Source organism: Neoarius graeffei, chromosome 5, assembly GCF_027579695.1.
Source record: "Neoarius graeffei isolate fNeoGra1 chromosome 5, fNeoGra1.pri, whole genome shotgun sequence".
NCBI lineage: Eukaryota > Metazoa > Chordata > Actinopteri > Siluriformes > Ariidae > Neoarius > Neoarius graeffei.
This window is the reverse complement of record NC_083573.1, coordinates 33,234,284-33,247,740: the sequence shown is the minus strand read 5'-3', so window position 1 is coordinate 33,247,740 and position 13,457 is coordinate 33,234,284. Positions and strand designations below refer to the sequence as shown.

Below are 13,457 nucleotides of genomic sequence, written 5' to 3'. Positions count from 1 at the left end.
CCATTTGTACACAATCTGTCTGTCTGTGGATTGGTGGGGTCCAAACTCTTTAGAGATGGTTTTGTAACCTTTTCCAGCCTAATGAGCATCAACAACGCTTTTTCTGAGGTCCTCAGAAATCTCCTTTGTTCGTGCCATGATACACTTCCACAAACATGTGTTGTGAAGATCAGACTTTGATAGATCCCTGTTCTTTAAATAAAACAGGGTGCCCACTCACACCTGATTGTCATCCCATTGATTGAAAACACCTGACTCTAATTTCACCTTCAAATTAACTGCTAATCCTAGAGGTTCACATACTTTTGCCACTCACAGATATGTAATATTGGATCATTTTCATCAATAAATAAATGACCAAGTATAATATTTTTGTCTCATTTGTTTAACTGGGTTCTCTTTATCTACTTTTAGGACTTGTGTGAAAGTCTGATGATGTTTTAGGTCATATTTATGCAGAAATATAGAAAATTCTAAAGGGTTCACAAACTTTCAAGCACCACTGTATGTAAATTCTAGAGGAGTTTGATGCAAATCATCATGCTATCTGCGTCATGTGTAAATGTGTGGACTAGAACTGGTTGGATGGCTTTTCAAGCCAGGAACAATAATAAGTAAGTCAAACTTGTATCAAAAGTGAAAGCTTTATACAAAGTCAGAGAAAGCAGAGCTTCGTCTCGAGCAACACGGCACCTCGTTTATAATGGATTCCTTGTTTTGGCAGATCGAGTGTTCGATGTGTTTGAGCGAGTTCACTGATCCAGTGATGCTGTCCTGTGAGCACGCTTTCTGTCGCCAGTGCATCATCGGCCACATGCAAGGCACCAGTGGCCAGAATTTGTGTCCTGAGTGTCGGAGGCCTTTCACTGAGAGCGATCTGCACTCCAGCCGAATTCTAAGAAACGTGACGAGTGCCGTGAAGAAGCATCTTACAAAACAACAAACCCAGACGGACACCTCACCCACACAAACACCACAAGCCCTAAGTGACATGCTGGTGTGCAGTGATCATGATGAGAAACTCAAGCTCTTCTGCGAAACAGACCAGAAACTCGTGTGCGTCGTGTGCCGAGACGGAGAGAAGCACCGAGGCCACCATTTTCAACCTGTGAAGGAGGCTGCTCAGATAATCAAGGTATATACAGTATACATGTAAATCCATAAGATTTGGGATTTCAAAGTATAGTTTAACAACCTTATCATATTCTCTTTGCTCCAGCAAAACTACATATAGAGAGAGAAGGAGTGCTATTAATACCAGTGCAATGATGATAAAATGTAGGCATTAAAATTATATATTATACAGTGTCTTGCAAAAGTATTCATCCCCCTTGGTGCTTGTCCTGTTTTGCTGCATTACAAGCTGGAATTAAAATGGATTTTTGGAGGGTTAGCACCATTTGATTTACACAACATCCCTACAACTTTAAAGATGAAGATTGTTGTTTTATTGTGAAACAAACAATAATTAAGATAAAAAAAAAAAAAACAGAAATCTGGAGTGTGCATAGGTATGAAGCCCCTAAATAAGAGCTGGTCCAACCAGTTCACTTCATAAGTCACTTAAGTAGTTGATTAAGATCCACCTGTGGCAATCAAAGTGTCGCATGATCCGTCACATGATGTCTGTATAAATCAACCTGTTCTGGAAGGACCCTGACTCTGCAACGCTACTAAGCAAGCAACATGAAAACCAAGGAGCCTCCAAACAGGTCAGAGACAAAGTTGTGGAGAAGTATAGATCAGGGTTGGGTTATAAAATATATCCCAAACTTTGAATATCCCAGGGAGTGCCATTAAATCCATTATAGCAAAATGGAAAGAATATGGCACCACTCCGAACCTGACAAGAGAAGGCCGCCCACTAAAACTCACAGACCGGGCAAGGAGGGCATTAATCAGAGATGCAACAAAGACACCAAAGATAACACTGAAGGAGCTGCAAATATCCACAGTGGAGATGGGAGTATCTGTCCATAGGACCACTTTAAGCCATACACTCCACAGAGCGGGGCTTTATGGAAGAGTGGCCAGAAAAAAAAGAAGTCATTGCTTAAGAAAACACGTTTGGAGTTTGCCCAACAACATGTGGCAGACTCCCCAAACACATGGAAGAAGATTCTCTGGTCAAATGAAACTAAAATTGATTTTTTTTCTTTTTTGGCCAGCATGGAAAACGCCATGTGTGGTGCAAACAAAACACTCCCATCACCCTGAGAACACCATTCCTACAGTGAAGCATGGTGGTGGCAGCATCATGCTGTGAAGATATTTTTCATTTGCAGGGACAGGAAAGCTGGTCAGGACTGAAGGAAAGATGGATGGCACTAAATACAGGGCAATTCTGGAGGAAAACCTGTTTGAGTCGGCCAGAGGTTTGAGACTGGGACGAAGGTTCACATTCCAGCAGGACAATGACCCTAAACATACTGCTAAAACTCCACTGGAGTGGTTTAAAGGGAAACATTTAAATGTCTTGGAATGGCCTAGTCAAAGCCCAGACCTCAATCCAATTGAGAATCTGTGGCATAACTTGAAGATTGCTGTCCACCAACACAACCCATCTAACTTGAAGGAGTTGGAGCAGTTTTGTCTTGAGGAATGGGCAAAAATCCCAGTGGCTAGATGTGCTAAGCTAGTAGAGACATACCCCAAGAGACTTGCAGCTGTAATTGCAGCAAAAGGTGGCTCTACAAAGTATTGAATTTGGGCTGGGGGGGGGGATACCTATGCACACTCCAGATTTCTGATTTTTCATCTTAATTATTGTTTGTGTCACAATAAAACAACAATTTTCACCTTTAAATTGGCATGTTGTGTAAATCAAATGGTACTAACCCTCAAAACATCCATTTGAATTCCAGCTTGTAATGCGACAAAACAGGACAAACACCAAGGGAGATGAATACTTTAGCAAGACACTCTAAATGCCTCTGCATGTGTTCATCTACAGTCATAGAATCTAGTAAACAACAGGTATGGCAGGTCCAGTGAGCATCAAAGTGATGTTTCATGTCAAAATCAGCTTGCATGACGTTGTAACAAGTATCTGATGCTGAGGAAAAGCTGCTCTTTCTATCCCTGAAATGTATCATCTGAAGTATTGCTTCACTGTAGAAAAGAAATCCACACTTCCAAATCAGATCTTTTCATTGTTTCGTGATCGTGTAGGGAACACTCAAGGATGCTCTGGGTTTCCTCATCAACGAGAACACACAGCTGAATGACATGACCCAAAAACAAGCAACTGAGGTCACCAAGACTCGGGTAAATACTCTTTTGTACATGTAAAGCACCGTTTCTTAGACATATACAATCAAAACTGAAATCTTTTGATTTTTTTTTTTGTAAATATAAATGTTACCCTATTAGAATACATAGGTCTTGCGTTAGTATTCATTAGGATACATTTTGTAGTGTTACACCCTGGAAGAGAAATGGACTTAATTGTTATTATAGGTATGTCATGAATCTACACTCACCGGACACTTTAATAGGAACGAGTTCTTGATTCTAAGATTCCTGTTCTTGGCTGCAGGAGTGGAACCCAATGTGGTGTTCTGCTGTTACATGCTGAGCTGCTTTTCTGCTCACCACAGTTGTAAAGAGTTGCTATGAGTTACTATATTCTTCCTGGCAGTTCAAACCAGTCTGGCCATTTTCCTCTGATCTCTCTTATCAACAAGACGTTTGTTTCCACCCACAGAACTGTCGCTCACTCACTCAGTGTTTTTTGTTTTTTGCACCATTCTGTGTAAACTCTACAGACTGTTGTGTGTGAAAACCCCAGGAGATCCGCAGCTTCTGAAATACTCAAACCAGTCCATCTGGCTCAAACCAACACCCACAGTGGCCACAGTGAAAGTCCCACTTTGAGATCACAATTTTTCCCCATTCTGATGTTTGAAGTGAACATTAACTGAAGCTCTTGATTTGTATCTGCATGATTTTATTCGTTGTGCTGCTGTTATAAGGGATTAGAGAACTGCATTAAACTGCAGGTTAATGGGTGTTCCTAATAAAGTGGCCAATATATAAAACAACCCATGCGGCACGGTGGTGTAGTGGTTAGCGCTGTTGCCTCACAGCAAGAAGGTCCGGGTTCGAGCCCCGTGGCCGGCGAGGGCCTTTCTGTGCGGAGTTTGCATGTTCTCCCCGTGTCCGCGTGGGTTTCCTCCGGATGCTCCGGTTTCCCCCACGGTCCAAAGACATGCAGGTTAGGTTAACTGGTGACTCTAAATTGACCGTAGGTGTGAATGTGAGTGCGAATGGTTGTCTGTGTCTATGTGTCAGCCCTGTGATGACCTGGCGACTTGTCCAGGGTGTACCCCGCCTTTCGCCCGTAGTCAGCTGGGATAGGCTCCAGCTTGCCTGTGACCCTGTAGAACAGGATAAAGCGGCTACAGATAATGAGATGGGAGATGAGATAAAACAACCCATATTATTATACATACAGGACACTTTTTCGATGGAATAAAAACATGTATTCTATTCCCTTCTAGCGGGTTTCATTCATTTGGTTTGACAGCATGCAATATTGTTTGCATATCACTTATCCAATCTCTTTGGGCGGCACGGTGGTGTAGTGGTTAGCACTGTCGCCTCACAGCAAGCAGGTTCTGGGTTCGAGCCCAGTGGCCGAGGGGGGCCTTTCTGTGTGGAGTTTGCATGTTCTCTCTGTGTCTGTGTGGGTTTCCTCTGGGTGCTCCAGTTTCCCCCACAGTCCAAAGATATGCGGTTAGGTTAACATGGAGGCAGCCTTAGGCTGAGGCAAGGAACCTAACCCCAAACTGCTCCCCAGACACTGTAGCATACTGTAGCTGCCCACTGCTCTGGGTATGCATGTGTGCTCATTGCTCACTTGTGTGTGTGCATGCGTGTGTTCACTGCTTCAGATGGGTTAAATGCAGAGGACGAATTTCACTGTGCTTGAGTGTGCATATAACAAATAAAGGCTTCTTCTTCTTATCCTATGTGTATTACGTCACTCTACCCAATGGAGAATGAGCGTTGAATATGGTTTATGATATTGCATGGCTGTCAAGACAACATGATGTCACACATTGGAGACATAAAACTTCTGAACTAGCAAGCGATTGTGACCATTTATAAACAAACATGGCCGCCAGGTTTCAAAGACATGCAGGTTAGGCTATGTTGTTTGTCTCTGTGTCTCAGCCCTGTGATGATCTGGCGACTTATCAAGGGTGTACCCCACCTCTCGCCCACAGTCAGCTGGGATAGGCTCCAGTTTGCCTGTGACCCTGTACAGGATAAGCGGCTACAGATAATGGATGGACTGGATTAGATAAGAATTAAATTTATTGATTCAAAACTAGTTCCAGTGTAACCAGTTGCCATCAGCATTCACAGTTGAATAGAGACTACGATTAGATTAGATTAGATTAGATTAGATTAGATTAGATTAGATTAGATTAGATTAGATTAGATTAGATTAGATTAGATCAGATTAGATCAGATCTTTATTGATCCCTTTGGGAGGCTTTCCTCAGGGAAATTAAAATTCCAGCAGCATCATTATAGGATAAACAGAGAATAGAAAATAGAGAAAACTTCTAGATACATTAAACTAAGTATTCACATATACTAAAAAAAAGTCCAGCAGGAGAGGTATTGCACATTTATATTGCACATTGTCCAGTATTGCTTTTTGTTAGGCTAGGCTACTGCTCCTTCCCGTCCTCTGTCCTCCTGTTACCCCTCCTCCCCCCAGAGAGGAGTTGTACAGTCTGATGGCGTGAGGGACAAAGGAGTTTTTAAGTCTGTTCTTCCTGCACTTGGGAAGGAGCATTCTGTCACTGAACAGGCTCCTCTGGTTGCTGATGACGGTGTGCATAGGGTGACTGGCATCGTCCATGATGCTCAGTAGTTTGTCCATAGACCTCTTCTCTGCCACTGTCACCAGAGAGTCCAGCTTCATGCCGACCACAGAGCCGGCCCGCCTGATCAGGTTGTCCAGCCTGGATGTGTCCTTCTTGGACGTGCTGCCCCCCCCAGCACACCACGGTGTAAAACAGGACACTGGCGACCACGGACTGATAGAACATCCACAGGAGTTTCCTGCAAATGTTAAAGGACCGCAGCCTCCTCAGGAAGTACAGCCTGCTCTGTCCCTTCCTGTACAAGTGGTTGGTGTTGCAAGTCCAGTCCAGCTTGCTGTCCAGCCACAGCCCAAGGTACTTGTAGGAATCCACAGCATCCACCTCAACTCCCTCGATCAGAACTGGTCGTGACCTTGGTCTGGACCTCCCAAAGTCAATGACCAGCTCCTTGGTCTTCATGGTGTTGAGCTGCAGATGGTTCCTGTTGCACCAAACGGCAAAGTCCCTCACCAGGCTCCTATACTCCTCCTCTCTGTCATCCCTGATACACCCCACGATGGCTGTGTCATCGGTGAACTTCTGAATGTGACACAGCTCAGAGTTGTAGCAGAAGTCTGCGGTGTACAGGGTGAAGAGAAGAGGGGCCAGCACCATGCCCTGGGGTGCTCTGGTGCTGCTAATCACAGTGTCAGACGTGATGTCCTTCAGCCTGATGTACTGTGGCCTGTTGGTGAGGTAGCTGGAGATCCAGGTGACCAGGCAGGGGTCCACTCGCATCCTGTTCAGTTTGTCCTGAAGCATAAGGGGCTGGATGGTGTTGAAGGCGCTCGAGAAGTCCAAGAAGAGGAGGAGGAGGAGGTAATTAATGTATGTAATTAATGTGTCACATTAGATGTCTCAATAGAACTACACCTGCATCTGGAATGCTCCAGAGTAAATATCTAAACAAACAGCAACATCATGAATCAAAACAAGCCCAGGACAAAGCTTGACTCAGGCAGTGAACCCTTATGCAGCCGACAACAGTCTAATTAACATTGTGCCACAATTTAAACATCCATCCATCCATTGTCTGTAGCCACTTATCCTGTGCAGGGTCGCAGGTGAGCTGGAGCCTGTCCCAGCTGACTATGGGCAAGAGGCGGGGTACACCCACCAATTAGCCTAACTTGCATGTCTTTGGACTGCGGGGGAAACCGGAGCACCCGGGGGAAACCCACACAGACATAGGGAGAACATGCAAACTCCACACAGAAAGGCCCCTGTCGGCCACTGGGCTCGAACCCAGAACCTTCTTGCTGTGAGGCGACAGTGCTAACCACTACACCACTATGCCGCCCTCAATTTAAACATATTGTGAACATTTAAATATTAGACATATTGTGTAAATCAAATCAAATGCTAAAATCCACTTTGGTTCAGTGTTGTAACAAAACTGTGGAAAAGTTCAAGTGGGCTGAATACTCATGCAAGACACTGGATGGCTTACTATACTAGTATAATTAGGCCTTAATTCGACCCAAAAATACCTCTTTAACCCCTACAGATGAGGCCCAAAGAGCTATCAGTCCAGATATCTGCTCGGTTTGAGGAGATGCACAGCTTCCTAAAAAAGAAAGAGGAGGAAATAAAAAAGCAGCTGGAGACTCAAGAGCAGGAAGCCGTTACAGCCATGTCCAAAAACGCGTCCATGATCAACAAAAGACTGATGGATGGAAAAGAGTTAGAGCGTGTTTTTCAGTCTGCATTGGCTATTAATCAACCTGACTGCTTTTTACAGGTAACTTCACACACATATTCACAGTGCATTAACCAATGTGGCATGTTTATATTGTAATCTAGTTTTAACCCTTTTAATAATCATACCTTGTTTAATTATAGGAAAATCATTACTTTAATGTGTTTATCTCCCTTTACAGTGGTGGAATGAAACAGGATTTCCTGCTACAGAAAGAATGAAAATAAAAAACAACGAGAATCCAGATGTCAGGTAATTTCAACATTGTTAATATCAATAGCAAATGTTTCCTTGTATCCTTAGAGAAGTAATCTGGCAGATTTGTTTCTAAATAAATTTACTGATGTTGTTCCTGATATTGAAGGTATGAGTCACGGGTAAAAGGGCTTAATGTGAGCCTAGACTCCATGTTCTTCGGCCCGTATGAGACTCACCTGCAGTTCTTTGTATGGAAAGCCATGTTGGGAGCTGTCAGTCCAGGTAAACAATTTACATCTGTGAACTTAAGACAATGTAGATTATTTAAATCAGTGTATTCTGGTGGGCGGCACGGTGGTGTAGTGGTTAGCACTGTCACTTCACAGCAAGAAGGTCCTGGGTTCAAGCCCAGCGGCCAAGGGGGGCCTTTCTGTGTGGAGTTTGCATGTTCTCCCCGTGTCCAAGTGGGTTTCCTCCGGGTGCTCCGGTTTCCCCCACAGTCCAAAGACATGCAGGTTAGGTTAACTGGTGACTCTAAATTGACCGTAGGTGTGAATGTGAGTGTGAATGGTTGTTTGTCTCTACTGTATGTGTCAGCCCTGTGATGACCTGGCAACTTGTCCAGGGTGTACCCCGCCTCTCGCCCATAGTCAGCTGGGATAGGCTCCAGCTTGCCTGTGACCCTGTAGAACAGGATAAGTGGCTACAGATAATGGATGGATGGTGTATTATTGGCCAAGTGAATTTTTGCTGAATGCATTTAAAAGTTGCTAATGTTTCTAAGAAAGAATGAAATTGTTTGGTAGCTCATCACTTAATCTTGTTGCATGTTAAACCTTGCACTTTTAGTCCATTATTCATATCCATTAGTGATGCTCCTACTTTGTACTCCAGTTCCAGAGATCTTAACCCTGGAGGACCCTGGAGACTCTTACCTGAAGGTGTCACCAGGAGGATCACGTGTACGGCAGGCAGACAGACAATCCAGTTATTTCAAGTACTACAACCCAGGTGTCATGTCTGAGCAGACCTTCCAGTCTGGCCAGCACTACTGGGAGATAGAAGTTGGAAGTAAGTTAGACTGGAGTATAGGGGTTAAGACAGAGGTGGAAAAACAATCCAAAAAACAATCAGTAAAATCAAAAGATCCAAAAGATGTATATCTCCATCTTATAAATGGCCGAGGATATAACGCCTGCTTCAATGGCACAGAGTTTCCCATCCCGGTCAAGACAACGTTCAGTAAAGTAGGGCTCTATCTGGACTGTGACAGAAAACAGGTCTCCTTTTACAATGCAGACACCATGACTCTGATTTTCATGACCCCATACAAATCTGACCTGCCCTGCTCTATAAGTCTTTTCCCAGGAGCTTACCTGGATGGAATGAACATCGACCCAATCTCAATATGTTCGTACAGTTCTAATTCTGCTCACAATCCATGATACCAACCTAGAATTACTTTTCACTGATCTCACACCTCTCTACATATTCATCTGTGTGTTGAATTGCCTAATGAGGTTAATATTCTCTGGTTTTAGGCAAGGCTGTAACAAGTATTTATGTAACCCTTCAAAATAATGCATCATATTTCTACTTAGGCTTGAGACAGAGTAAGAGGGACATACGGAAATCTGATTACAAAAAAAGACATCTGCTCATATTGAAATGGAAAACGATCCCCCTTTCCTTGAGGAGATTATTAGCAAGCTAATGAATATTAATGAGCATTAGGGTTCTGCCTCATGGTTAATCATGACTACTGGAACAAAACTGGATATACGTGCCATTTTCAGATTAAAAATCATCTGAGATGCATTTTATAGACAATTAGCAATAGCACAATCAATTGTATTAATTATACCCCCGCTCCGGGGGGGGGGGGATACTGTGTTTTTACCTCTGTCCATCAATCCATCCGTATCTCCATCCGTCCGAAATGCCCTTTTTCTCAGCAACCACAAATCATAGCCACTTGGTACTTGGTACCAAACTTCAGCTTGGGGTTCTATACCATATATACCGTTTTCAGGTCTGTCGCACATCAATTTCCTGTTTATTGACTGAATGTATTTATGAAACATATAGGGTGGATTTACAAAATTTTCATAACACTTTTCTCAGCAACTTCAAATCACAACTGCTTGATATTTAGTACCGAGCTTTAGCTTGGGGTTCTATACCGTCTATACTGTTTTCAGGTCTGTCACACATCGATTTCCTGTTTACCGATTGAATGTATTTACAAAACATATAGGGTGGATTTTGACGCTATTTCAAGAAGCAAAATGCTATTTTAAAATGCCAGTTTACCAGGATGTCATTTGAAATCCCTGCGGAGAACACTGCTCTTTACTTACTTGTTTCGGGGTTAATTATTTGTTGAAGTCAACATTCATAATAAGTGTCCTATTCCTTCGATTGCTTGCATTCTGACATACAGTGGTGCTTGAAAGTTTGTGAACCCTTTTGAATTTTCTATATTTCTGCATAAATATGATCGAAAACATCATCAGATTTTCACACAAGTCCTAAAAGTAGATAAAGAGAACCCAGTTAAACAAATGAGACAAAAATATTATACTTGGTCATTTATTTACTGAGGAAAATGATCCAATATTACATATCTGTGAGTGGCAAAAGTACGTGAACCTCAAGGATTAGTAGTTAATTTGAAGGTGAAATTAGAGTCAGGTGTTTTCAATCAATGGGATGACAATCAGGAGTGAGTGGGCATCCTGTTTTATTTAAAGAACAGGGATCTATCAAAGTCTGATCTTTACAACACATGTTTGTGGAAGTGTATCATGGCACGAACAAAGGAGATTTCTGAGGAGCTCAGAAAAAGTGTTGCTGATGCTCATCAGGCTGGAAAAGGTTACAAAACCATCTCTAAAGAGTTTGGACTCCACCAATCCACAGTCAGACAGATTGTGTACAAATGAAGGAAATTCAAGACCATTGTTACCCTCCCCAGAAGTGGTCGACCAACAAAGATCAGTCCAAGAGCAAGGCGTGTAATAGTCGGCGAGGTCACAAAGGACCCCAGGGTAACTTCTAATCAACTGAAGGCCTCTCTCACATTGGCTAATGTTAATGTTCATGAGTCCACCATCAGGAGAACACTGAACAACAATGGTGTGCATGGCAGGGTTGCAAGGAGAAAGCCACTGCTCTCCAAAAAGAACATTGCTGCTCGTCTGCAGTTTGCTAAAGATCACGTGGACAAGCCAGAAGGCTATTGGAAAAATGTTTTGTGGATGGATGAGACCAAAATAGAACTTTTTGGTTTAAATGAGAAGAGTTATGTTTGGAGAAAGGAAAACACTGCATTCCAGCATAAGAACCTTATCCTATCTGTGAAACATGGTGGTGGTAGTATCATGGTTTGGGCCTGTTTTGCTGCATCTGGGCCAGGACAGCTTGACATCATTGATGGAGCAATGAGTTCTGAATTATACCAGCGAATTCTAAAGGAAAATGTCAGGACATCTGTCCATGAACTGAATCTCAAGAGAAGGTGGGTCATGCAGCAAGACAACGACCCTAAGCACACAAGTCATTACACCAAAGAATGGTTAAAGAAGAATAAAGTTAATGTTTTGGAATGGCCAAGTCAAAGTCCTGACCTTAATCCAATCAAAATGTTGTGGAAGGACCTGAAGTGAGCAGTTAATGTGAGGAAACCCACCAACATCCCAGAGTTGAAGCTGTTGTGTACGGAGGAACAGGCTAAAATTCCTCCAAGCTGGTGTGCAGGACTGATCAACAGTTACCGGTAACGTTTAGTTGCAGTTATTGCTGCACAAGGGGGTCACACCAGATACTGAAAGCAAAGGTTCACATACTTTTGCCACTCACAGATATGTAATATTGAATAATTTTCCTCAATAAATAAATGACCAAGTATAATATTTTTGTCTCATTTGTTTAACTGAGTTCTCTTTATCTACTTTTAGGACTTGTGTGAAAATCTGATAATGTTTTAGGTCATATTTATGCAGAAATATAGAAAATTCTAAAGGGTTCACAAACGTTCAAGCACCACTGTAAGTGAGGGCAGGGGATACGTAAGTGAGCAGTTACTCACAGTTTATCTTGTTCATTCACATTAAATCATAGGTTTAAAATTGATATTTTTCTGTAAAGCTGCTTTGCAACAATATTTATTATTAAAAGTGTCAAGTCAAGTTTATTTGTATAGCGCTTTTAACAATAAACATTGTCACAAAGCAGCTTTACAGAACTTGAATGACTTAAAATATGAGCTAATTTTGTCCCTAATCTATCCCCAATGAGCAAGCCTGTGGCGACGGTGGCAAGGAAAAACTCCCTCAGACGACATGAGGAAGAAACCTCGAGAGGAACCAGACTCAAAAGGGAACCCATCCTCATTTGGGCAACAACAGAAAACATGACTATAACATTAACAGTCCTAGCATAAAGCCAGCTTCGTTGATGCTATAAACCCCCCACCGACGGAAACCCGAGCGCAAAACTGTTCACGACAACCGTAGTCCTAAAGTCAGCAAGTCAACACAAGCAGCGAGACACAGCCCTGATCAGACGCTAAAAATGCTATACAAATACCGTAAATTGATTTGATTTGACTAAAGTGACAAAATAATAAGATATAAAACCTTGGATCTATGCTCTTAGGCTTAAAAAAAACCTTGAGAGTTCTTCAGCTGTTCCTCTGAGGAACCTTTAAGATTCTCTGTAAATAGTGTACATAGAAAAGACTCTGAGTAGAACCCTTTAAATATCTGGCTGTTAAGCATCCTTACTTATTCACAGAGCACTTGCACACTTCCTCTTTTTCTAAGAGTATATTCTTCTAACCATGGTGTATTCTAGATAGGAACACTTCTTAACTAGTGTAAAACAAACACAAATATTATTTTACATATGATGTGTATGTCTAGCCTGTTAACTGAAAAGACATGGGTCAAGGTTTCTTTACACTTAACAGTTATTTCACTCAATTTCATCATACATGGCTTATAGCCAACTCAGCGTTACACACCTCATCGGCTATAAGCCATGTACGACAAGAGTGAGTAGAATAACTGTTTTATTCTATCCACTTTCACTGAACTTTGAGAAACGGAGCATTTTTATTTTTGTTTTTTGCAAATTCGATAAATAAAAACTTTAAACAAAATGTCCAACAAAATAACTTCCACTTAGAATGTAAACAAACCGGCGAAATGACAGTAGCAATTTGTGAAAAATGCTATAATAATAATTATTCTTGAAAAATAATTTAAAAAAAGACATGTTCTTACCATCTAATACTTTTATTCCATATTTTGTTGCTTTTTTTTTGGTATGTTTTGGGGTTTTGTTTTCGAGTAGAGGTTTTATTTCATCCTCGGTTGGTTCAGCAACACACTCGGCTATTTTGTTTTTCTCTACTCATGGTATATGAGCTGATAGCCTAGTAGTAGAGTAGCCAATCAGAGCACGCGATTGCTCATATCCAGTGAATGTGGATAGAATAAAAACCTTTATTTAATATCTATTTTTACTCTTGAAGGTAAAATCTTGTGGGTTTTGTATGTAGATATTTGAGAAGAAGGAAATAACACCAATGCTTTGATGACTAAAAAGCAGACTGCATTTTTAAACATGTTAATATTTATCTGTATAGGCTTGGGTTCTCTTCTGTTCTAGCG

At 41.9% G+C, this 13,457-nt stretch overlaps 1 protein-coding gene across 1 annotated transcript; it reads left to right on the top strand.

Moving 5' to 3' along the window:
• Positions 1-622: 622 nt before the first annotated feature.
• On the top strand, positions 623-10,281 carry trim108 (tripartite motif containing 108). Its single transcript, XM_060920486.1, has 6 exons — positions 623-1,135; positions 3,172-3,267; positions 7,390-7,623; positions 7,763-7,833; positions 7,946-8,061; positions 8,674-10,281. Exons 1-6 carry the CDS (start codon positions 704-706, stop codon positions 9,222-9,224), a joined length of 1,500 nt encoding a protein of 499 aa, XP_060776469.1. The 5' UTR covers positions 623-703; the 3' UTR covers positions 9,225-10,281.
• Positions 10,282-13,457: the final 3,176 nt, after the last annotated feature.